This window comes from Peromyscus eremicus, chromosome 10 (assembly GCF_949786415.1).
Source record: "Peromyscus eremicus chromosome 10, PerEre_H2_v1, whole genome shotgun sequence".
NCBI lineage: Eukaryota > Metazoa > Chordata > Mammalia > Rodentia > Cricetidae > Peromyscus > Peromyscus eremicus.
In genome coordinates, this window is record NC_081426.1 from 69168604 (window position 1) to 69193502 (window position 24899).

The 24899-nt window shown below is 40.9% G+C and overlaps 1 protein-coding gene across 1 annotated transcript in view; it reads left to right on the forward strand.

Moving 5' to 3' along the window:
• Window positions 1–24899, forward strand: part of Polr2b (RNA polymerase II subunit B) — a 49660-nt gene that overhangs the window by 18069 nt on the left and 6692 nt on the right. Inside the window, exons 7-21 of the mRNA XM_059274594.1 lie at window positions 2841–3005; window positions 5387–5583; window positions 5730–5849; window positions 6260–6446; window positions 10777–10920; window positions 12059–12198; window positions 12298–12409; window positions 15595–15749; window positions 16752–16950; window positions 17515–17683; window positions 20072–20168; window positions 21128–21222; window positions 22596–22846; window positions 22926–23015; window positions 23207–23314. Coding sequence (XP_059130577.1) covers window positions 2841–3005; window positions 5387–5583; window positions 5730–5849; window positions 6260–6446; window positions 10777–10920; window positions 12059–12198; window positions 12298–12409; window positions 15595–15749; window positions 16752–16950; window positions 17515–17683; window positions 20072–20168; window positions 21128–21222; window positions 22596–22846; window positions 22926–23015; window positions 23207–23314 — 2229 coding nt within the window. The remainder of the gene's footprint in view (window positions 1–2840; window positions 3006–5386; window positions 5584–5729; window positions 5850–6259; window positions 6447–10776; window positions 10921–12058; window positions 12199–12297; window positions 12410–15594; window positions 15750–16751; window positions 16951–17514; window positions 17684–20071; window positions 20169–21127; window positions 21223–22595; window positions 22847–22925; window positions 23016–23206; window positions 23315–24899) is intronic.

Here is a 24899-nt window from a genome sequence, read left to right on the forward strand (position 1 = left end):
ATTGCTCCATCTTCTTTATGTGTGCATTTAGAGCTATGAATTTTCCTCTTAGCACTGCTTTCATAGTGTCCCATAAGTTTGGGTATGTTGTACTTTCATTTTCATTGAATTCTAGGAAATCTTTATTTTCTTTGTTTATTTCTTCCTTGACACATTGATGTTTCAGGTGGGCATTATTTAGTTTCCATGAGATTGTAGGCTTTCTATAATTTTTGTTGTTGTTGAAGTCTAACTTTAAGGCATGGTGGTCTGGTAAGATACAGGAGGTTATTCCAATTTTTTTGTATCTGGTGAGATTTGCTTTGTGACCAAGCAGGTGGTCAATTTTTGAGAAGGTTCCATGGGGTGCTGAGAAGAAGGTATATTCTTTTGTGTTAGGATGGCATGTTCTGTAGATATCTATTAAGTCCATTTGAGTCATAACATCTGTTAGGTCCTTTATTTCTTTGTTAAGTTTCAGTCTGGTAGATCTGTCTTTTGGTGAGAGTAGTGTGTTGAAATCTCCCACTACTAATGTGTGGGGTTTGATGTGCGTTTTAAGCTTTAGTAGTGTTTCTTTTATGAATGTGGGTGCTTTTGTATTTGGGGCATAAATGTTCAAAATCGAGACTTCGTCTTGGTGGATTTTTCCTGTTATAAATATGTAATGTCCATCCTGATCTCTTTCAACTGATTTTAGTTTGAAGTCTATTTTATTAGATATTAGGATGGTTACACCAGCTTGTTTCTTAGGTCCGTTTGCTTGGAAAGCCTTTTCCCAGCCCTTTACTCTGAGGTAGTGTCTGTCTTTGAAGTTAAGGTGTGTTTCTTGTATGCAGCAGAAGGATGGATCCTGTTTTCTTGTCCATTCTGTTAGCCTGTGTCTTTTTATAGGTGAGTTGAGACCATTGATATTGATGGATATTAATGACCAGTGATTGTTAATTCCTGTTATTTTTTGTGGTTGTGTTGTGTTGTCCTTCTTTGGTGTATGTTGGTGTGGGATTATCTATTGCCTGAGTTTTCATGGATGTGTTTAGCTTCTTTGGGTTGGATTTTCCCTTCTAGTGCTTTCTGTAGGGCTGGGTTTGTGGACAGGTATTGATTAAATCTGGTTTTATCATGGAATATTTTGTTTACTCCACCTATGGTGATTGAGAGTTTTGCTGGGTATAATAGTCTGGGTTGGCATCCATGGTCTCCTAGTGTCTGCATAATGTTTGTCCACGACCTTCTAGCTTTCATAGTCTCTATTGAGAAGTCTGGTGTTATTCTGATGGGTTTGTCTTTATATGTTACTTGGTCTTTTTCCTTTGTGGCTTTTAATATTTTTTCTTTGTTCTGTGTGTTTAGTGTTTTGATTATTATGTGGCGAGGGGACTAGTTTTAAAATATTTATCCTGTATGTGTAGGTGATGATGGGGCAGGGGATGTGGGCCACAGCATGTATGGAGCCAGAGGACAACTCTGGAGACGGCTCTCTTTCGCCTTCTTTGTGGTTCTCATTGTTGAAGTCAGCTCTCCAGGCTTTACCACCTGACCCATCTTGATGATGATACAAATAATTGACTGAAGGGAATGTTAGGTGGCCACGTAGAAACACCCGAATAGCAGTTGGAGAGACAAAGGTGTAGCTTAAGGTTCAAGGTGAAGATTTGAGTTTAATATCTACACTTGTTTCTGGATAAACATGTGAGATGGAATCAGTTTCCAGTGGAAGGAGTTGGGGAGTGCGAGAGGGAAATGACAGTGGAGTCATGATTGAAATTGTGAGGTCACGAGGAGGTAGAGCAGATTTGAAGCTGAGAACTATGACGAAAACTGGAAACCGTGACTGCTAGCATGGGCTGGTAACTTCTTTGGGATTTGTATGTGTATACGGTTCAAGAGGAAGAAACTAGAGAAGAGATGCTTATACATGAGAGGCCGTTCATTTAGAAAGTATCCAAACAGATGAGCTCTGACTTCATATTTGCTTTTCATTCTGTGCTTAGCTTTTTCCATATTGGTCTTTTTATACTTCTTTTTAACCTAACCTATTTTGAGAAAGGATCTCTATGTAGCCCTGGTAGTTCAGGAACTCACAGAGATCTGCCTGTCTGCCTCTGGGTGCTGGGATTAAAGACATTCGTACAATGACCAGCACCCCCTAATCTATTTCTTTTTAAGATTTATTTTGATGTATATAAGTCTTCTGCCTGTTGTGTATGTGTGCGCACCATGTGCATTCCTAGTAGTCACAGAGATCAGAAGAGTGCATTGGGTCATTTAGAACTGAACTTAAAGATGCTTGTGAGTTGCCATATGGGTGCTGGGATCTGAACCTGGGTCCTTTGTAGGAACAGCAAGTGCTCTTAACCACCAATTTCCCCAGCACTCCACACATACTTTTTGTTCCCCTCCTACTGTGGACAGGGGATGGCAAGGTAACAGTTGTTTTTTTACTCTCTGGCAGCGAAAGTCATTTCCAGATGTGGTATTTGGTGGTTCTTAGAGAATCTTGGTAAGCAGATGGTAGAGAATTGAAGTTCTCTTAGATTTAAATGACTAGCTTGTTCATAAAGCAGTTAGCCTGTTGGGTATGTTGGTGCAAACCCTTAATCTCAGCACTCCAGAGGCACAGGCAGGCAGATCATTATGAGTTCTAGGCCATCTGGGCTACATAGTGAGATCCTGTCTCAAATTAAAAAACAAAAAACTAGTAAGCCTGTTTCAGTGGTTTTTAAAAGAAGCTTTGGACAATGGATAGACATGCTTCTTTTGAAATGTATAACAGTTATACTAAATGGACCATTTGCTTTTTTGTGTTTCTCTGAGCTCTTGTATGTTCGTGTTCTGATCACATTTATTTTCTTTTCTAGGGTGCGAAGAAGAGTGCTATTGGCCAGCGCATCGTGGCAACTTTACCATACATCAAGCAGGAAGTTCCCATCATAATTGTGTTCAGAGCACTAGGCTTTGTGTCTGATAGAGATATTTTAGAACATATCATTTATGACTTTGAAGATCCAGAGATGATGGAAATGGTAATGAGAAAGCACATGCATGTTTCCTGTTTGTAAGAAGCTTAGAGATTGTGATATACGCTGATCTTAAAGCAGCAGGCATGCTCTTACGAGCAGTGTACCTGCTACAGACCTGTGCATTTACCATCGTGTAGCTCCAGCTCAGCTCGGCCAAGTGGAGGCTGCTGGAGTCCACTGAAGCAGCGTGAAGATGCGGCCGTTAGGAAGCCGAAAGTGCCAGGCTGTGCAGTGTAGGAAAAAACGGAAGAGAAGCAGTTGATGGCTGGTTTTTGTTTTTAAACTTTCTGTTTGAAAGAATCTTGAACTTTCAGGGAAAGTTGTAAGAATAGTACTAGGACTTTCTTTATTCAGATTCAGTTAGGTTTGTCACATTTTTTGCCTTATTCTTTCTGGGCCATTTGGGAATAAGTTGTAGATATCATGCTGATTTAGTGCACTGTGTATTTCCTAGGAAACAGAACATTCATTGATAAAATTATAGTATAGTTATGTTTTGTTTTGTTTCATGAGACATGGTTTCTTTTGTGTAACAGCTCTGGCTGTCCTGGAACTTGCTTTGTAGACCAGGCTGGCCTCAAGCTCATAGAGGTCTGCCTGCCTCTCTCCCAAGTGCTGGGATTAAAGGTGTGCGCTACTACTGCCCAACATAGTATAATTATTAAAATCAAGAAATTGAAAAATAAATTAATTTGACAAGATGGCTCAGAGGATAAAAGTTCTTACTGAAAGCCTGACAACTTCAGTTCAGTACCCAGAACATATATAAAGGTGGATGGAGACAACCAGCTCTGCAGAGTAGTCCCCAGCCTCCACAGCACACAAACTAATAATAATAGTGGCATTAGGGCCAGCAGATGGGTCAGTAAGGGAAGGCATCTGCCACCAAACCTGTCTCAGTGAAGTAAAAGAATTGATTTGCTTTAAGTATATTGGTTTGAAAATTATTGTCTGTTCTTTTAGTTCTTATGAAGTGTAGGCTTCATATTCAATATTCACAGAATGCATAATTTTTAATTTTCTGAAAGTACATTTAATTGTTATGCCTTTTTTTCAAAATCCAATAACCTGAACCACATAGTTGTGTAATAACAGTGATACCAGGTTTCTTTTAAAAAGTAATTACTTGACCCACTGTACATCTGGGAATTTTATTGTTTTTGTTTGAGGCAGGGTCTTGCTTTTTGCCTAGATTGGCCTAGATCTCACTGTGTATAATAGGCTGTCAGTCTTCTTGACTCTGTCTCTCCAGTGCTGGGATTGCAGGCATGTGCCACCATGTCTGGCCTTGACCGGTATGTGCGGCTTTTTCCTGACCTTTGGTTCCAGAATTAGAATTTGTATGTTTAGAACTATGGATGAATAAGAGAAAACACTTAAGTCACATTCTAGAAAAGCATTTCCATATGTATGATAGGATATATGATTGAGGGGTAATTACAGATGCCAAACTACTTAGTGCTACTCCTGATTTATTATGTCTACTATTGCGTACAATTGAAAATTGAGAACTTTAAAATTGGAATAGAACTCAGGAAAAACTTTCTAATAATTGATTTTTATTTTATATGATTGTTCTGCCTGCATGTTTGTGTGAGGTGTCAGAAGCCCAGGAACTGGAGTTAATAGACAGTTGTGAGCTGCCATGTGGGTGCTGGGAATTGAACCTGGTTCCTCTGAAAGAGCAGCCAGTGCTCTTAACCTCTGAGCCATTTCTCCAGCCCTAGGAACAAGGTTTTTTGGGGGATGGGTGGGAGTAGGGGTGCTGGAGATTAAACGTAGGTCCTCACATGCTAGGCAAGCTCTCAGACAGTGAGTTACAGTCCTAGCAAGAATTATTTTAGCCAACCCTTTCCTAGATAGGAAACTATCAACTTGATTACTCAGAGGCCATGGATAGTAGCAGGAATGGTATATAGATCTGTTCAACAGTGCAGTGTTAAAGTAGTCCTTTTCAGTGTAGTGAGTGATTTCATTTATAGGTTAAGTGTTTCTTCCTACAAGCACTGAAAAGAAAACTATTCATTTGTAGCTCTGCAAATTTTAATTGTATCATGAAACTTCTCTAAATATATTTGAAATATCTAGAAGAAATTACTTGTTTTGGGTTTTAAACCATTGGTCATTAAAATACAAAAAGCAAACATTCCACTTTTAAATTAATGGAATTAGTTGTATTTTTCGAGAAACTGAATCGCTTACACTGGGTGGATTTTGACAGATCTATATCTCTGGGGAACCTTCCAGGTCTGAAATGTTGTGATCCCTTGACTTTCTAGCAATAGGCTAGAGAGTTATTCCACATTAGGTAAAATTAATATTAATAAAGTCACATTATGTAAAAATATAAATCTGAAAAAAATTTACTGTAAATTGTTTGGTAGGTTAAACCATCTCTCGATGAAGCGTTTGTCATCCAAGAACAGAATGTTGCCTTAAACTTCATTGGTTCAAGAGGGGCAAAGCCTGGTGTTACTAAGGAGAAAAGAATTAAATATGCAAAAGAAGTCTTACAGAAGGAAATGCTGCCTCACGTTGGTGTCAGTGATTTCTGTGAGACCAAGAAAGCCTATTTCTTGGGGTAAGTTAATTTTACTGTTTGAGAACCTTTACTAAGTTACAGTTGAGGTAAGTGTTTTCCTTAAAGCTAAGGATGTTCTTTATGAGCTGTGTTTTGAGATATGTCAAGAAAAGCCAAAAATGAAGTCTTTTCATTTTCTTTTCTAGGTATATGGTTCATAGGTTACTTCTAGCAGCTTTGGGTAGAAGAGAACTAGACGACAGAGATCACTATGGAAACAAAAGATTGGATCTTGCTGGGCCTCTACTAGCATTCTTATTTAGAGGGTAAGGAATTACAGAATGCCAGTGCCTAAGTAAAGAGAATTCATTACTTCATTTATAGGTGGGTCTCCCTTAGTGTCCCAGAGCGGCTCCCATGGTCTCCTTATACACGAATACTGCAGATTCAAGCTCACGTCCATATGCTTTCAGAGATACTTTCATTAACTACCCCATTCCCTCGATGCCTAGATCAGTACATTTTAGCCTGTTTTGATCATTGCCTCACTAAAGACTTTTTCTTTAAGCCCTTTGTCTTAACTGTTCTCTCTACTACATGTGTATATAGAGTATATGAACCTAAAAAGAGTGATACAGACTTACCTTGCCATGGCCTTTTTTGTGGGTGGGATTGTCTCTGTTGAAAAGTTTTGTAGACTTTTCTATGTTTACAGTAACACTGTCTTATTTGATAGAATGTTTAAGAATTTGCTGAAAGAAGTACGGATCTATGCACAGAAGTTTATTGATCGTGGGAAGGACTTTAACTTGGAGCTGGCAATTAAAACTAGAATCATATCTGATGGGCTAAAATACTCTTTAGCCACTGGGAACTGGGGTGACCAGAAGAAAGCTCATCAAGCCAGAGCTGGCGTGTCCCAGGTGAGGTGACACTGTGCCTGTGCATTTATGGGAAAGAGTTATGGGGATGGCAGTTTTTCATTTTACTGAACATAAGTGATTTTGTTTTTGTTTTCCTTGGTCAGATGTAAAATTTACTAGGGGTTTTTGAATAACGAGATAAAGTTTTTCTTAAATTACCCATCATCATTAGAGAGTTAAGTTTTTTGCTTGCAATTTAGAAACTCAGGGTAGTAAACTAGAATAGTTGTGATTTGAAAAAGTCTGAAACCAGTGGCATTTTCATAGGGCAGGGAAATAACAGGGTCTCGATACACAGCCCTGGCTGGCCGGCCTCAAACTAGTGGTCCTCTCTCCTTAGCCTCCAGAATCCTGGGATTACAGCTTGTGCCAGCAAAATTTTTGTCTCAAAAGCTCCATATTAGAAACGAATCCAGAAAATTTCTAGGCGTGCTCTTTATTTGAAAATATATTTCTTAAAGTTGGTGTGGTGGCTCATACTTACAATCCTAGTACTCTGGAGGCAGGAGGCAATAAGACTACTTCAAGTTTGAGGCTAGCCTGTGCTACAGAGTGAGAGCCCTATGTCAGAAGACAAAAAGTGGTTCTTCCAATACTTTTCTCTTCCTGAAAAAACATGTTTTATTTCCTTTTTTTTCTTTCTTTTTTTTTTTATTTTTTATTTTTTCAGGACAAGGTTTCTCTGTGTAGCCCTGGCTGATGTGGAACTTGCTCTATAAGACTAGGCTGGCCAGTGGTGGCGGATGCCTTTAATCCCAGCAGAGCCAGGCAGATCTCTGTGAGTTCAAGGCCAGCCTGGTCTACAGAGTGAGATCCAGGACAGGCACAAAAACTACACAGAGAAACCTTGTCTCGAAAAACCAAAAAAAAAAAAAAAAAAAAAAAAAGACCAGGCTGGCCTTGAACACAGAGATTCATCTGCCTCTGCCTCCCTGGTGCTGGGATTAAAGGCATATGCTACCAATGTCCAGCTTTATTTATTTACATGTGTATGTGTATGTGTGAGTTCCTGGGCACCAAGTTCATGCAGCATCCTACTGAACCCAGGAGAGGGCATTGAGGAGAAGGTGCTAGGATTGGAACCCAGGTGCTCTGCAAGAGCAGTATATGCTCTTAAGTGCTGAGCCATCTTTCCAGGCCCAAATTTATATATACTTGTATATTTTTGGAGATACTGGAGTTTGAACCTAGGATCTTGTACTAGGATCTAACACTGAGCTACACATACCCCAGCCCTTATTTCTATGATCAGTTGCATGTATAATGAATGCACCTATTTGCAGGTACAATAGTGGGGGAAAACTATTGGTTTATTTTATTTTATTTTTTTAATTGAGATAGGGTTTCATATATCTCAGCTGTCTTCAAACTTGCTGTGTAGTTAAAGGTGACCTTGAATTTCTGATCCTTTTGCCTTTACCTTCAAAGTGCTAGGATTACTAGTGTGTAGCACTTTGTCCCCTTTATGAGGTACTGGAGATTAAACCCAGAGGTAGATGCATGCTAGCCAAGCATGCTTCCAACTGAGCTATATCCTCTAGGGAAAGCTCTAAAATTCTTTTAAAATTATATTTGAAATAGTTAAGGGGATACACACACCATGATGCATGTGTGGTGGTCGGATGACAATGTGTGGGAGTCTTAACTTCAACTGTGTGGAAGGTACTCACCTTTTACCCACTGGCCCACCTAGAGAAGCTTTGTAAATACTCATTGGGCATTTAGCTTTGTAGAACTAGTTTTTGGAGATAAGGTCTCCTTACTAGGCTGGGCTGGCCTTCAACTTAGACATTCCTCTTGTTTCTGTTCCTAAGTGTTGGGCTTGCAGGTGTGCACCACCAGGCCTAGCATACATAATTTTCTTTGTTTGTTTGTTTGTTGTTTTTTTTGAGACAGGGTTTCTCGGTGTAGTTTTGGTGCCTGTCCTGTAGACCAGGCTGGCCTTGAACTCACAGAAATCCAAGTGCTGGGATTAAAGGCATGCACCACCATCACCACCACCACCACCCGGCTTGCTTTTTTTTTTTTAAAGATTTATTTATTTATTACGTATACAGTGTTCTGCCTGTATGTTTTGCCTGCAGGCCGGAAGAGGGCATCAGATCTCATTATAGATGGTTGTGAGCCACCATGTGGTTGCTGGGAATTGAACTCAGGACCTTTGGAAGAATAGCCAGTGCTCTTAACCTCTGAGCCATCTCTCCAGCCTGTGTACATATTTTCATAGTTTTAAAGCTAGCTAGTGTCAGTATTACTTGGTTGATTTGGCGTTCAGGTTCCAATTTTAAGCTCCTGATCCCTAGAAACATAGCTACTTTAAGAGGCTGTTGGGAGGCTGCTGGTAGCTAAGTTCGGTTTGTAGTTGCTTTTCATTCAGTAAGGATTTATTTAGTGTACTTGTAATTCTGGGTTCAGAACATGAATTAGATACTACCGTAGCCTCTAGGAGGTCATCAGCATCTACTGAGGAAACAGATTCGTACATATGTAACTCTTTAGATGGCCTGAGTAGAGTGTGATAAATGGTACATTATGAATTCAGCTCAGTGATTGCCATTGGCCCTGTGATATGTCAGGTACCAGCTCATTAAAGATTCAAAGATGGATAAAGCACGATCTCTTATCTCCAGCAGTTTACTGTTTACATTTGCCAATAAACATAACTAAAAGAAGGCTCTGTAAGTATTAGAGAGAGTTATATAAGCCTCTCTGGGAATGCTGATAAGACATTCATTGAGCCTGAGAGGTGAAAAGGCTAAGGGGAGGTCCCCTTTGAGCTCAGTGTTGAGCACACTGAGGAATGAGGAGGGCAGAAATAACAGCTCACAAAGAAGCTGCAGAAAAGCATCGTAACATCCTGAGTGAAAGGAAGAGGCAGCAGAGAGTGTGGTGTACGCTGGGGAGCTGGAGCAGTGGGGATTTTAAAATCAAGTGGAAGGTTAGGAAAGCCCGTTGGAGAGGTGAGCCGAGAAGAGCTCATGGGGGTGGGGTGGGGCATATTTGTCTTCTGGGGATATCTGCAGAGTTGGCTGTCTGTAAACAAGTGGCAGGAAGAGTGATCAGTAGACCAGGTGAGAAATAATTGGGGCCTGGATTACAGCAGTTTTGTATTGATAGAGTCAGTTCTAAGGAATATTGAGAAAGTAGTTTTAAAAAATATAAAATTTTATTTTTATCTATGTGTGTGTACTTCCCTTGGAGGTCAGAAGATGGGGCCAAGTTCTTTGGTGCTAGGGTTATAGGCAGCCTTGAGCCCTGTGACGTGGGTGCTGGGAACCGATCTCTAGAAGAGCAGAAAACACTCTGACCACTGAGCCGTCTCTCCAGCCCCACATGTGAATTTTGAGACTTTGTGATTGGTTAGTTGAATGGTGGAAAACTGTAATATATGGGAAAGAGGACAGTTCTTCCTAGAAGTGGGTCAGATAGCTTTTAGTAAAGTGCTAACAGTTCATTAGGTAGAGCAAGGTGAGGAAGAACTTCCGTTCTGTTGGTGGTATCGTGTCGTGGTCCAAGGCATTGGGGAGGCCGTATGGCTTTCCTGAGGAAGGTACTCTTCGGAGACAGTAGGGGAGAGGTATTTGGAACGTCATTGAGAAGGTGTTTTAGAACATGATTTCTGTAGGCAGTGACAGTGCTTTTACTACCTGTGGATGCATCTGTTTCAGTAATTCTGGAAACTGAGGGAGAAGGTTAGAGATGCCAATAACACAAGTGCAAGGAAAGGAAGGGGCTGTATTCCTTTGCTTCATGTCTTACAGGTATTTCTCCTTTGCCTGGAGAAAGTGCTGGGATTAGTTCTGACTTAATGGTGATTTCTGTGGTCAAAGGGCATGAATTGACAGCATATACTTTTAACACTTACTAGTAGCTAACACATACCAACTACCGTCCTAGGGCTAAGAGACAGCAAAGAATAAAATAATTGCCAAAAGAAAATTGGGACCAGTGAGCTAGATTGCTGGGTAGAGATGCTTGCTGCCTAGTCTGATACCTGCATTTGATCCCTGGAACCCCTATAGTGGAAGGAGAGAATCTACTTCTGCAAGTTGTCCTCTTACTGCCACATTTACCTCCTTCCACCCAATAAATGTGATTTAAAAATAAAGGGAATCCCTTTCTGTGTTTCTGTAGTTTTTTAGAACTGTGTGTCACGTGTGCTACCACTGCTAAAATTAAGAGTAGTTAAGTTATGGGTGTAAACAAGATTATCCAGGAAAAGATTAAAGACAAAGCTACCTGGTGGATTATAAAAACAGAGCTTTGCTTCACGTGATAATGTGATTTTGGGTGTACTCAGATTTTAAAGATTTGCTCCTTCGTTTTCTAGGTGTTAAACCGTCTGACTTTCGCATCCACTCTTTCTCACCTGCGTCGTTTAAATTCTCCCATTGGTAGAGATGGCAAGCTAGCGAAGCCAAGACAGTTGCACAATACGTTGTGGGGAATGGTGTGTCCTGCTGAGACCCCAGAGGTAATACAGTATTAATGCTCAGTTTAAAAGTTTGCTAACAAGGGGCTGGAGAGATGGCTCAGAGGCTAAGAGTACTGACTGCTCTTCCAGAGGTCCTGAGTTCAAGTCCCAGCAACCACATGGTGGCTCACAACCATCTGTAATGAGATCTGGTGCCCTCTTCTGGTCATACATGCTGTATACATAATAAATAAATCTTTAAAAAAAAAAAAAAGAAAAAAAAAATTAAAAAAAAAAAAAAAAAAAAAAAGTTTGCTAACAAAAGCAGGGCGGTGGTGGCGCACGCCTTTAATCCCAGCACTCAGGAGGCAGAGGCAGGCGGATCTCTGTGAGTTCGAGGCCAGCCTGGTCTACAAAGCGAGTTCCAGGAAAGGCGCAAAGCTACACAGAGAAACCCTGTCTCGAAAAACCAAAAAAAAAAAAAAAAAAAAAAAGTTTGCTAACAAGACATTGGTTGATGGAGGCAGGAGAGACGTTTTCTTTAGTGGTGTAGCCACAGGTAAAGTGTACATGTAAGCAGCCCTGATGGAGCTCACTGGGTCACCCAAAACAAAAAGACAAGTAGTTTCCTAGTTGGAAAGAAGAGGGGATTAGTAGTGAGAGGGAGGCAAGAGAGGAGAAAGGGGATTGGATATGATCAAATGTGTTATGTAGTGGCTGGAGAGATGGCTCAGAGGTTAAGAGTATGTACTGCTCTTGCAGAGGATTCGAGTTTGGTTCCCAGTACCCATGTCAGGCAGATCACAACTGCCTGTTACTTAATCTCCAGGTGATCCTACATTCTCTTCTGGCCATGTGGGCCTTGCACTTATGTGCATATCCCCAACCCTGAATTAAAAATAAAAGCCTTTAAAAAATGTAGATCTTTTACATGTATGAAAATGTCATAATGAAATGTGTAATTGATGCATGCTAAGAAACATTTTTTTAAAAGTAATTATCTGTCATAGTTATGTCAAGAATTATGAATCATAATTTATTGAATTATGCATCATGATTTAAAATCAAAAATTTTTTATAGTCTTTTTCTTAGAAAGTTACATGTATACCTTGAAGCCAAATTGAAAGTAAAATGTTTGTAGAAAATAATTTGTATAGGCATATAAAACTACTGTTAATTATGTGGCTTGTTCCTTAGGGCCATGCTGTAGGACTTGTGAAGAATTTAGCCCTGATGGCTTATATTTCAGTTGGATCTCAACCTTCTCCGATTTTGGAATTTTTAGAAGAATGGAGCATGGAAAATTTAGAAGAAATTTCTCCTGCAGCTATTGCTGAGTGTGTACAGATAAGTTTTCTCTTTAAACTGCTGTTGATTGTTAAGTTGTAGTTAGTACAGAACTGCTAAGTATAGAATGCTTTTGGTTTTCCATTTAGTGCAACCAAGATTTTTGTTAACGGCTGCTGGGTTGGAATCCACAAAGATCCCGAACAGCTCATGAACACACTTAGGAAGTTACGGCGTCAGATGGACATCATTGTATCTGAAGTAAGAATCTTCTTTTCCTTCTTTTACAGTGTGGATAAATTGAACCCATAGCCTTGTTTAACATAGGCAGATGCTCTTCCACTGAGCTACATCTCCAGTTTTGAAGTAAGAGTCTGTAATTGGCTAAAAGGGTGTGCTGTATGAGATTTGTAGAGACGGCACAAGACTAGTGAAAACTATCTTACTGGCAACTCCCTTTGAACTGGACTTCCTTTAATTGTCAAGTATATTATCAGTAGTCTGATACTTTAGGCTAATGTTAAGATGTTACCTGTCATTTTATTTATCTTTTATTTTAAAACCTTAAAAAAGCTCATCTATCATTTGTCTGTCTGTCTGTCTATTTTGTGTGTGTACATGTGCACATGTGGATATGTACCGTGGATACAACTGTGGGGAGGTCAGTTTTCTCTTTCTGTTAAGTGAGTTCTGGGGATTGAACCCAGGTCATCAGGCTTGGGAGTAAGCACTTTTGCCCCACACTGGCCTTGATTTCACTTTTTTTTTTTTTAAGATTTATTTATATACTTACATGTATACAGTGTTCTGTCTGCAGGTATGCCTGCCAGGAGAGGGCACCAGATCTCATTATAGATGTTTGTGAGCCACCATGTGGTTGCTGGGAATTGAACTCAGAACCTTTCGAAGAGCAGCCAGTGCTCTTAACCTCTGAGCCATCTCTCCAGCCCCTTGATTTCACTTTTTTAATAGTAATTTTATGGGGAAGTATGACCCAGTTTTCAATTTTCCAACTTTTGGGCAATTAGTTTATTCTATTCATTGACTTTTTTTGTTTTTGTTTTTGTTTTTCTTTAAGACAGGGTTTCTCTGTGAAAGCCCTGGCTGTCCTGGAACTAGTGCTATAGACTCTGACCTCAAACTCACAGAGATCTGCCTGCCTCTGCCTCCCGAGTGCTGGGATTAAAGGTGTGTTTGCCACCACCTCCTGCCTTGACTTCTAAGATTATGTTAGGTAATTCACTGGAAATGGAGTTTCCTTTTTGACTTCTTTACATATAATCACTTCAATTTCTATAGTGCTATTAGTAATTCATAAGTCTTGTATTGCATATTTTCTCAAAATATCAGCACCATCCAGTAGAAATGCAACATGAACCACATACACAATTAAGATTTTTAATAGTCACATTAAAAAAGTAAAGCAGAAACAAATGACATAGTTTTTAACAATGTATTTTATTTGACTGATACATCCAAAATGTTGCCCTTCAAACTTTATCAGTATAAAATTGCTAATGTAATATTTTACATTTAAAATATATTAGTAGTATTTTTTTATTTTTATTTTATTTTTTTGGTTTTAGTTTTTCTCTGTGTGCCTGTCCTGGATCTTACTCTGTAGACCAGGCTGGCCTTGAACTCACAGAGATCCGCCTGGCTCTGCCTCCCGAATACTGGGATTAAAGGTGGTTCTCCCCCCACCCCCCAAGTATCTTTTGAATCCATAAATTTATTCTTGCAGCACATTTCAGTTCAGAATGGTCGTATTTCAAGTACTCAGTAATCACCTGTGGCTGCTTGCTGCTCTGGGTGGATTTTAAGCCATTTTCTGCTAGCTGAGGAAGTCAGGCTTGGAATAAATGGGAAAGTATGGCTAAGACAGAGCAGTAGCTGGGCATGGTGTGCATGTCTTTAATCCCAATATTCTGGGATTAAATCCTGGAGGCAGAGGATCTCTGTGCATTTAAGACCAGACTGCTCTGCATAAAGAATTCTTTGGAAATACATGTAATTAGTAAAGTACTAAAATAAGAGTTGGGACTGTAGCTCAGGGGTAGAGCATTTGTCTGGCATATTCTAGGGCCTGGCTCCTTCTCCAGTAAAAGAACAAAACAAAACAAAAAAACAAGTAAACAAATGAATCTAAATAAGAACTTTTTATATATGTCATTTTACATTGACTTGTGTACTCGATTAGATTTTTTTCACTCATGAGTTTTACAGTTACACCTTTTTAAAAAATAGATTAACTTTGGTAACTTAAGATTTATCTGTTTTGTTTGGTACTTGATTCACCTCAAGTTTAGTAGTTTTATTTATTTTACTTATTAAATTTTTATTGTTGTTGCTGCATGTGTATAGTGTTGAAAGAGCAGACCTAGGGCCTCACACATGCTAAGGCAAACTCTCTACCTCTGAGCTGTGTGTGTCCTTAGCTGTTGGGATAATCTTTTGTACACTCTGTTGTAGCTGGAGAGCTTCTCTCCAGGTCCCACCAAGCCCCGGTAGTACGACAGCCCGTTTATAAAATAAACACACAGACGCTTATATTACTTACAAACTGTATGGCCGTGGCAGCCTTCTTGTTATCTACTTCTTCTATCTTAAATTAACCCATTTCTATTAATCTATAAGTTGCCACGTGGCTCGTGTCTTACTGGCATCTTCACATGCTGCTTGTCATGGCGGCGGCTGGCAGGTCTCTCTGCCTCAGCCTTCCACTTCCTAGAATTCTCTTCTCTACTTGTCCTGCCTATACTTCCTGCCTGGCTACTGGCCAATCAGCATTTTATTTATACAGAGTGATATCCACAGCACTCTGTGAAGATGTGCGTTTGTCCCTCCTCATTTGCCTGAGGCACCTTCTGATTGGTTTAATTAAGAGATGAATGGCCAGTAGCTATGCAGGAAGAGGATAGGCAGGACTTCGGGCAGAGATAGGAACTCTGGGAAAGAATCTGAGGCAGGAGGATTTGCCAGCCAGATGTAGAGGAAGTCAGACTTACTGAGGAAAGAATAGTGATAGAAAAGAAAGACCTGTTATATTCGGCCCTTTCATTTTACATGTTTGCCTTCATGTATATATGTGCTCCATGTGTGTGCCTGGTACCTGTAGAGGCCAGAAGGAGTGAAAAATCCTCTAGACCTGGAATGACAGATGGTTGTCAGTCACTGTGTGGGTTCTGGGAGCTGAACTTGGGTCCTCTGAAATAGCAGCAAGTGATCTTAACTGCTAAGCAGCCTCTCCAACTCTTTTTGAGGTGGAGTCTTACCATTTGCCCATGTTGGTGATCATGTACTTGATCATGTGGAATCAAGTGAGCCTCCCCACTCAGCTTCCTGATGGTGAATCCCACTGTGCCCAGTTAGGTGTATTTTTTTGCTGAGTTGTAATCATACAAAAAAGTGAAAGTTCATGAGATTGTTTTGTCTTTTATATCTAGGTTTCTATGATCAGAGATATTCGGGAGCGGGAGATTCGGATCTATACAGATGCAGGCCGTATCTGTAGACCACTTCTGATTGTGGAAAAACAAAAGCTGCTTTTGAAGAAGAGACACATTGACCAGTTGAAAGAGAGAGAATATAACAATTACAGGTAAGTTCGTGGCGTGAGGAAAAAAGTATGTGCATTCAAAAACTTGAGGTGGAAAGTCTATAGGTGAGTGGTTTTTAGTTTAATGACGAGGTGGTACAGCCACTGTCACTGAACACTTTCAGTGCCCTAGGAGAAGCTTCACCATCAGCAGTCACACTTATTTAAAGATTTTTATTTTATTTTATATGCATTGGTGCTTTGCCTGCATGTGTGTCTGTGTGAGCTGCCCTGTGGGTGCTGGGAATTGAACCTGGGTCCTCTAGAAGAGCAGCCAGTACTCTTAGCTGCTGAGCCATCTCTCAACCCCCTATTTTTCTTATTTATTTATTTATTTATTTTTTTGTTATTAGTTGTACAGTGGATTTGTTGGGTTTGTGTTGAAGTGTGAAAGTCTTTTGATACGTTAAAATTTAATGAGAAATCACTTGTGTAGTGCAGAACATAGTACATGTGAGTAATATATTTTTTGGGGGAACATTCTTGCTGTATAGGCCAGGCTGACCTAGAACACACAGTGAAGTATGAACTTCCTGCTTCAACTTCCTGCGTATGGGGAGTATAGGTCGTATGCCACCACTCCTTGCATTAATAAGAAATATAATAAAAAAGATGAACTTGCTTTAAAATTTTACTTTTAATAGTAGTATAAGTGTATATATTATAAAGTAAAATGTATAGTAAAAAAGTGAGCACTCAATTTATACTTGCCAATTTTGCCTTTTTTTTTAATGTCCTTTCCACAAATAAATAGGAGTAACGAGTGGATATATATTCTGTCAGATCTTATTCTGTGTATTATCTACTTCCCACCCCGACTCCTCAAGTGTAGATCTTTAAAGCAAAGTAAATAATAGGTAGAATTTAATAGTGTATAGTGTTGTTTAGTCTTTTCCTATATCTGTTCAAATTCTTTTCGTATTAGTACAAACACAACTGGAAGTAGTTTTTATGCAGTAGGCTTTGTATTAAAGTATTTCAGGAAACTGAGTGAATTTTTTTTAGTTGGCAGGATCTGGTGGCCAGTGGGGTGGTAGAATATATTGATACCCTGGAAGAAGAAACAGTGATGCTTGCAATGACTCCAGATGATTTACAGGAGAAGGAAGTAGCTTATTGTTCCACGTACACCCACTGTGAGATTCACCCATCAATGATTCTTGGCGTCTGTGCATCTATTATTCCTTTTCCTGATCATAACCAGGTTGGTAGTACTTATGTCCTGATTCACAAGGGATCGGGGAAGTAATGGATACTAGGAATTAGTACGAAATCTTGTCAAAGGGTGTGAGTTCCTACACAGTCAGCAGTTGGACATGTGTATTAGTTACTTTTCTGGTGCTCTGATAAAATACCTGGACCAAAGGCAGCTTAAGGAAAGGAGTTTATTTTGGGTTCAGCTTCCAGAGGGCATAAGAGTCCATGTTGGAGGAGCAGAGGTAGAAGAGCAGGAACCTGGGAATTCACATGCTTATCCAAAAGCATGGAGCAGAGTGCAGAGTGGGGATAGCATGTGGCCTTGAAGTGTCAAAGCTGGCCCCAGTGATGTACTTCCCCAGACAGCACTATCACCTGGGAACCAAGTGTTGGAGTGCCCAGACTGCAGGGGCGTTTCACACTCAGACCGCAGTGGCCTCCTCTTGTTTTTGTTGAGCCGGAAGAGGTTCTTACCTGTCTTTGAGAAAAAGGTCAGAAACTTAACTAACCAGTTATTTTTCTGATTTGTTACTAAATATTCATTGTCTTTATTTTTTGTTTCTACCATTAGTCTCCTAGGAACACGTACCAGTCCGCTATGGGCAAGCAGGCTATGGGAGTTTATATCACCAACTTCCATGTTCGGATGGACACCTTGGCCCATGTTCTCTATTATCCTCAGAAACCACTGGTGACTACGCGGTCTATGGAATATCTACGCTTTAGAGAGCTGCCAGCAGGTTCTGTTGCTTTATGTTCAGTTTGCGCTTTGTTTTTTAAGATTTTGCCATGCTCAAGATGCTTCAAGGGGGCTGGAGAGATGTCTTAGTGGTTAAGAGCACTGACTGCCCTTCCAAAGGACCCAGATTCAATTCCTAGTACCCACATGGCAGCTCACAACTGTCTGTAACTCCACTTCCAGGGGACCCTCACACAGACATACACACAGACAAAACCACTAATGCACATAAAATAAAAATAAATAAATTATTTTAAAAAAAAAAGATGCTTCAAGGGAAGGTGCTTGGGAAGATTAACATTGCATACAATAGCTGGGCAGTGATGGTGCATGCCTTTAATCCCAGCGCTTGGGAGGCAGATATGTTGAAGTGTACTCCCCACATTTTTCCTAAAACTGTTTCTGAGTTTTAGGAACTTAGGTTGAGGTCCTTGAATCATTTAAAGATTTACTTATTTGAATTTGTGTGTGAGAATGTCTTGCCTGCATGTATGTCTGTGCACCACATGCATGCAGTGTCCACAGAGGCGGAAAGAAGGGTCAGATCCTTGGTACTGGAATTACCATTAGCCCAACAGTTGGGAGGAAGAGGCATGCAGATCTTATGCAGTTTGAGGCCAGCCTGGTTTACGTATTGAATACCAGATTAGTCAGGTTTACAAAGTAGACCCTATCTTAAAAGGCAAACAAAAATTAGGTAGCTGTTGAAGTGTTAATCCAGTTAATCTTTATCAATAAAACATCAGGAGTCAGATATCAGGGTAAGAACCTGAAAGATCAGAGAAGTAGGAAGTAGCCACCAGTCGCCTCCTACCTTTACTGTTCTGGCATCCAAAGGGGGGTGGGGGGGAGTTGAGATCCTCTCCCTGCCCCGACTTAACTTCCTATCTCCTCTCTGTCTACAGTCCTCCAAACCTCTATGGTTAATTTTGGTCAGCTAGTGGCTAACTCTGCTCTCTGACTGCAAGTAACCTTCGTCAGAACACAATCGAAATATCACACAAGCTATAGTTGAGTGTCCTCTTTCTATTCCGTTGATCCCTGTGTCTAATTTTTCATATTTTTGTTACTTTGGCTCTGCAGTATAATTTGAAATCAGGTAGTACTTTTTATGCTCCAGATTGCCTTGTCTTGTGCTTTCAAATGAATGGTAAGATTGCTTTTTCTGTATCTGTGAAGAATGGCACTGGGAATTGTGTTGGTAAAGCATTGAACCTGTAGCTTTCCCTTGGTATGGTGGCCATTTCCACAATATTAGATCTGCTGATCCGCGGACCTGTGATTTCAGGGATCATCTAGTGCTTTCTTCAGTTTCAACACTTTTTAATACTTTAATTTACTGCGCTGTGCTGTGGTAACAATTTCCTTTTCTTTTCTTTTTTATTTGAGAAAAGTCTCTTGTAGACCAGGCTAGCTCACTATGTGGCATAGACTGATTTTCCTACTTACGTCTTCTGAGTGCTGGGAATACTATGGGCCACCAGTCCTGGCTTCTTAAATTCTTTGCAATAACCAGTCTCTGTTATTTATCACACTGTGTGTGGGTGCCATGCCATGCATATGATCACAGGGACAGTTCTGGGGTCAGTTCTCCCCTCTTACCTAGGTTCCGGGATCAGGCTCGGGTTGCCAGACTTGCACAGCAAATGCCTTTACCCTTTGAGCCATGTGCTGTCCGCCTTTCTTTCTTCTCCTGTTCCCTTCTCTCTCCCTCCCTAGTCCACCTTCCCTCTCCTGTTCCTCTTTCCCTATTCTCTAAAGACCGGATGATCTTATGTTGCCCAGGCTGTTTACAAATTCCTGAGCTAGAGTGATCCTCCTGCCTCAGCTTCCCCTGAGTGTCAGATGATAGACCCAGCTCTTTATCAGGAAAAGTAGTCTGGGCAGCAGTACTAAGAATTAATTGTATCTGGAAAGACTGCGGCACGCCGTGGTAGCGTGGGGAGAGAGCAGCAGGGTAGGACCAGTTTCATATTTAAAACTGGTAGTTAAGAGGCAAGGGTCTCAGGCTTGAGGCCATTGCTTATTCACTTTGGGGTCACACATACTTACTTACCTTTGATCCATGAGAATAATAATAATAGTAATAATAAGGTACAGACTTTCTGTGAGGATTGGGGAAGCACTCTGACTACACACTGACTTAGATGTAGAGCTACTAAGAATAAGGATGGAGTCACTGGGAGTGACAGTTTGTGGGGGGGGCATTTAGCTAGCTGAGTAGTTGACTCACACACAGGTTCAGGGAGGAATAGACATCGACAATTTCCAGGATACAACATCCAAACATTTGTGACAAGTATGATTGAAGAAAATGGATTTCAAAGAAAGGATAGGTTTCCCTGCCTCCCAGATGGTCCTTTAATGTGTGTTATTCAATGTACTGCAGGAATCAACTCAATTGTGGCTATTGCATCATACACGGGCTATAATCAAGAAGACTCTGTTATCATGAATCGTTCAGCTGTGGATCGAGGCTTTTTCAGGTCAGCTTGTGGTAAAATTTGTTGAAACACAGATACAGTGGAAATACAATTTTTAAAAAAAGTTTTGTAAGAATGGATTGGACTGCTCTAATCAAAAAAGCAGAAATACCACACAAGCTCTAGTTGAGTGTCCTTTTTTTCTATTTTATTGATCACTGTGTCACACAGCTCCAGACAGTGATTCTTGTGTCTCTGGGTTTTCAGATGTGATATTTTAAATGTTTTTCTGTTGTAAGCAAATATATATTTGCATTTAGGTAATACAAAAAGAAACCTTAGAATTCCAAAATAATTGGTAAAATTATGGTGTGTTTTCTTTGTGTTCTTGTTTATTCAATATACAATTGTAGTTGTTTGTTTCAGGCTGGCCTTGACCTTACTATGTAGTCCAGACTGACTTTGAAGTCATGGCAGTCCTTCTTTCTGCCTCTGTCTTCTGAGTATTGGGGTTACAAAGTACACTACCACATTTGGCTTCCTGTTTTTCTCCTTTTTAATGACAAAAAGATTAATCTTAAATATGTAGCATGAAAAGGTTGCTTAAAACCCAGGGAATTTAGAGAGGACATTTTCTCCCTGTGTAATTTATAGGCTAGCACCAGGACTGAAGCGTGGGTGTTTATGGCTTCCTATAAAACGCCTCAGTGGAGATCCCTGAGCAGACCTGGGTAGGCATTGCTCAGGCCTGTTATGAGAGGACCTCTGTCAGGAGGAGGCTGGACTCAGGCACCTGGGTTCTTCCTGATCTCACCTGTGATGGCAGGTGTTTACAGTTGTGAGTCAGATGCTACATGGCAAGCCCATTTGGGACTGAACCTTGACCCTGGTACATTGTGACTTGTCCCTGCTTTGTGGTTCAGATTGTCTCCCAAATGTCAGTTAAGCCAAATGCCATTGCTGTAATCTAATCCCTCTTTACTAAAAGAAACTAGAAATCACCTTTGGAACTCTGTTTTCAGGTCTGTTTTCTACCGATCATACAAAGAACAGGAGTCTAAGAAAGGATTTGATCAAGAAGAAGTGTTTGAGAAGCCTACACGTGAGACATGCCAGGGTAAGAGGCACCGACGTCACACTGTGGTGTTTACGGGTCACTTGCTATAAAGGCCTGTGCGGTGTTGCCAGGCTGCAGGCTGTCCTTCTGTGATGTGGGAGCGTGTCCTGCGGTTCTCTTAGAGCTCAGACTTCAGAGCATTCCCACTGCAGATACTTCCTCCCTTCAGCCTGTGGGAAGACAGTTGAGAAAGCACAGGAGGCTGTGTGGTTTGTGGGCCACGCCTCCAGCTGCATTCTGTTCTCACTGTGCTCTTGGTTCCTGTTCTTCAGGGTCCCCTAAACTGTGGTGCAGGCTGTGAGAGTTACCAGCTAAATACTACTAAACATTTAAAAAAGGGTGAAAACATGTCTAGCAGTTCTGTTTCTTCTTGTTAGTATTTGCACAATGTATTTAAAAAGTACTTACAGGGATTGATAGGATCTCCTAGGAAAATGGGTTATCTGCCACAGTTTGACTCTGTGGGAGGTGTAGTGTGTATGTTTCCTTAAACCTAGGTGGAATTAAGATCAGCCAGGCAGTGGTGGTACACAGCTTTGATCCCAGCACTTGGGAGGCAGACGCAGGCAGATCTCTAAGGTCGAGGCCAGCCTGGTCTGCAGAGTGAGTTCCAGGACAGACAGGACTTTTACACAGAGAAACTGTCTAGGGGGTGAAGGTGAGCACAACTAATGATTTCTGTGGGAGACTATATGAAGGACACAGGCATTCTTTCTTATGTCACAATGGCTGCACGTTTAAGAAAGCCTCTAGGAAATGTGTCTCTTGGTAGAATCTGACTTTCTACCAAGTTCCTTCTTTTTCCTTCTTTCTTAGTAGATTTCTTTCTGTCTTCTTTTTTTTAATCTTTTTTTTTTTTCTGTGTATGAGTGTTTTGCTTGCATGTATGTCCCATGTCTATGGAAGCCAGAAGAGGGCATCCAACTGGAGTTACAGACAGTTATGAGCTGCCATGTGGCTGCTGGGAATTGAACCTGGGTTCTCTGGAGGAACAGCTAGTGATCTTAACTGCTGATCCATCTCTCCAGACCCTCTTCCTCCTCACTCCCATGTTGAAATGGTTTTTGCTGTGTAGCCTTTGCTGCCCTTGAACTCATAGTGATCCACCTGCTTCAGCCTCCTAAGTGCTGGGATTTAGGGCATGTGCTACCGTGCCCAGCTATAGTAGATTTTTTTAAGAAATAAGCTATGGTATCAGAGTGCAGAAGTTCGTAGTGTTTGGAATAAGGACAGTCATGAGCAGGATTTCCTGTGAATTGTCACTGATTTGGATCAGTTATGTATGTGGTTTCTCCTGCTTGTTGGGAGAATTAGGCATTTTAAGTGTTTTCCGTTAGTGTCACTGAGGAAAACTCCCGGTGTGTTCCTCACAGGTATGAGGCATGCCATTTACGACAAGTTGGATGACGACGGTTTGATAGCTCCAGGCGTTCGTGTATCAGGGGATGACGTTATCATAGGCAAGACAGTCACCTTACCTGAAAACGAGGATGAACTGGAGAGCACCAACCGCCGGTACACCAAGAGAGACTGTAGCACTTTCCTCAGAACGAGTGAGACGGGCATCGTGGACCAAGTCATGGTGACCCTCAACCAGGAAGGGTATAAATTTTGTAAAATAAGGGTGAGTACAGCTTTATTCTGTAGATAGTTTTGGAAATTAATTGCATTTCTGTTCCTAACCTATTTTTGTGTGTAATCAGGTACGCTCTGTTAGAATTCCACAGATTGGAGACAAATTCGCTAGCCGACATGGTCAGAAGGGCACTTGTGGTATTCAGTATAGACAAGAGGTAGGTGCCTGGAGTTGTATTGAAAAATTCATTAAAGTTTCCCATAACTCGATTTTGTTTTAAGTTTTCGTGTTTGTTAACCCACATGTGGAAGAGAATTAGGACACAGAGAGTCCCTTGAGCAGTGTCAGCTCTAGCTGTGGCTCTGAGAGATTCCAGCATCTTTACCTCTCTTAAAATTTTCCTTGTAGGATATGCCCTTCACCTGTGAAGGCATAACTCCGGATATCATCATAAATCCCCACGCTATCCCTTCTCGAATGACGATTGGTCACTTGATTGAATGTCTTCAAGGGAAGGTAAGATTTTGTCTTCAAAAACAACAGGTTCCAAGTTGATGTTTCTTTCAACATGGTGATTACTTCTCAGATATTTGAGCCAAGATACTGTGCTAAAAGCTGTATGTTTTCCTGCTTTCATAGTGGTTATTAGTCTACCTTTTCATCCTTCTTTATTTTTAGGAAACTCTGGGGGAGGGTTGGGGGTTTGACCCTGTGGCTAAGAGCATTTGCTGTGTAAGCATGAGCACCTGAGTTCATCCATGTAGAAAGCTGTAATACCAGGGCTGGTAAAATGACTCAGCAAGTCAGGGTGAGTGTTACCAAGCCTGACAGCTTGAGTTCAGACCTGTACCCGCATGATGGAAGGACAGCCCTACGAGTTGACCTCTGATCTCTGCATAAATAAATTTACAAATAATGGAGTGAGGGAGGCGATGGTGACCTATAACCCCAATGCTTTGATGTATGTGGAGACAGGAGAATCACTGTGGCTTGTTGGTCATGAACCCAGCTTCAGGTTCAGTGAGTGAGAGACCTCTCTCAGAGGAATATGAAAAATGCTGGACCAAGAAACCTGATGTCTTAGTTTTTGTCACTGTTGCCATGATAAATAAAACACCGTGACTGAAAACAAGTTGAGGAAGAAAGGGTGTCTTAGGGTTTCTAGTGCTGTGAAGAGACACCGTGACCACGGCAACTCTCATAAAGAACATTGAATTGAGGCTCGCTTACAGTTTCAGAGGTTTAGTCAATTATCATCATGGTAGGACATGGCAGCATGCAGGCAGACATGGTGCTGGAGAAGGAGCTGAGAATTCTACATCTTGATCTGAAGGCAGCAGGAAGTGAGCTGTCACTGAGTATAGTTTGAGCATAGGAGACGTCAAAGTCCAGCCCACAGTGACACACTTCCTCCAACAAGGCCACACCTCCTAATAGTGCCCCTCCCTTTGGCTTACCCAGTTTGTGTTGTTGCATATCCCAGGCCCACCTGGTCATGGATGGCAGCACTCCTAGTGGACTGAGCCCTTCCATATCGGTTATTAATCAAGATAGTGCTTCGCAGGGCAGTCTGATGGAGGCAGTCCCTCAACTGAGGCTCCCGCTTCCCAGATGAGTCTACTTGTGTTTCAGGTTACAGACTAACCAACACATCTGATGTCCTCTTCTGGCCTCTGCACATGGATGTGTATTCTCTTCCCATACACATACACAGACACCAACAGACACCACGTGTGTTTGCACATATAAAAAATGGCAAAGTATTGCCAAATAAGAATTTTTACGTAAGTACCTTGTGCTATCCAATTGTGCCAATGGGGCTCAAGACAGATTTTTTTCCTAAGATATAGTACATACAGCCTTTACATATATTTGTGGTTATAGCAACCAGCTCTTTTCTATAGATAGTTCATTCATGGATGGTTAGCTCAGTATGGCTTTAGGAATGTTAATTTTGGTATCAGCTGTGCATACATCTTTCAGGGGAAGTTTTCTGGTTTGGGCATCTTTGTTAAAGTAGAATAGTGGTAGTCTAACACATGAACGTCTGTTTATGACTTAATGTCATAAGCGACTTAATGACATATGTCATTTTAAGACA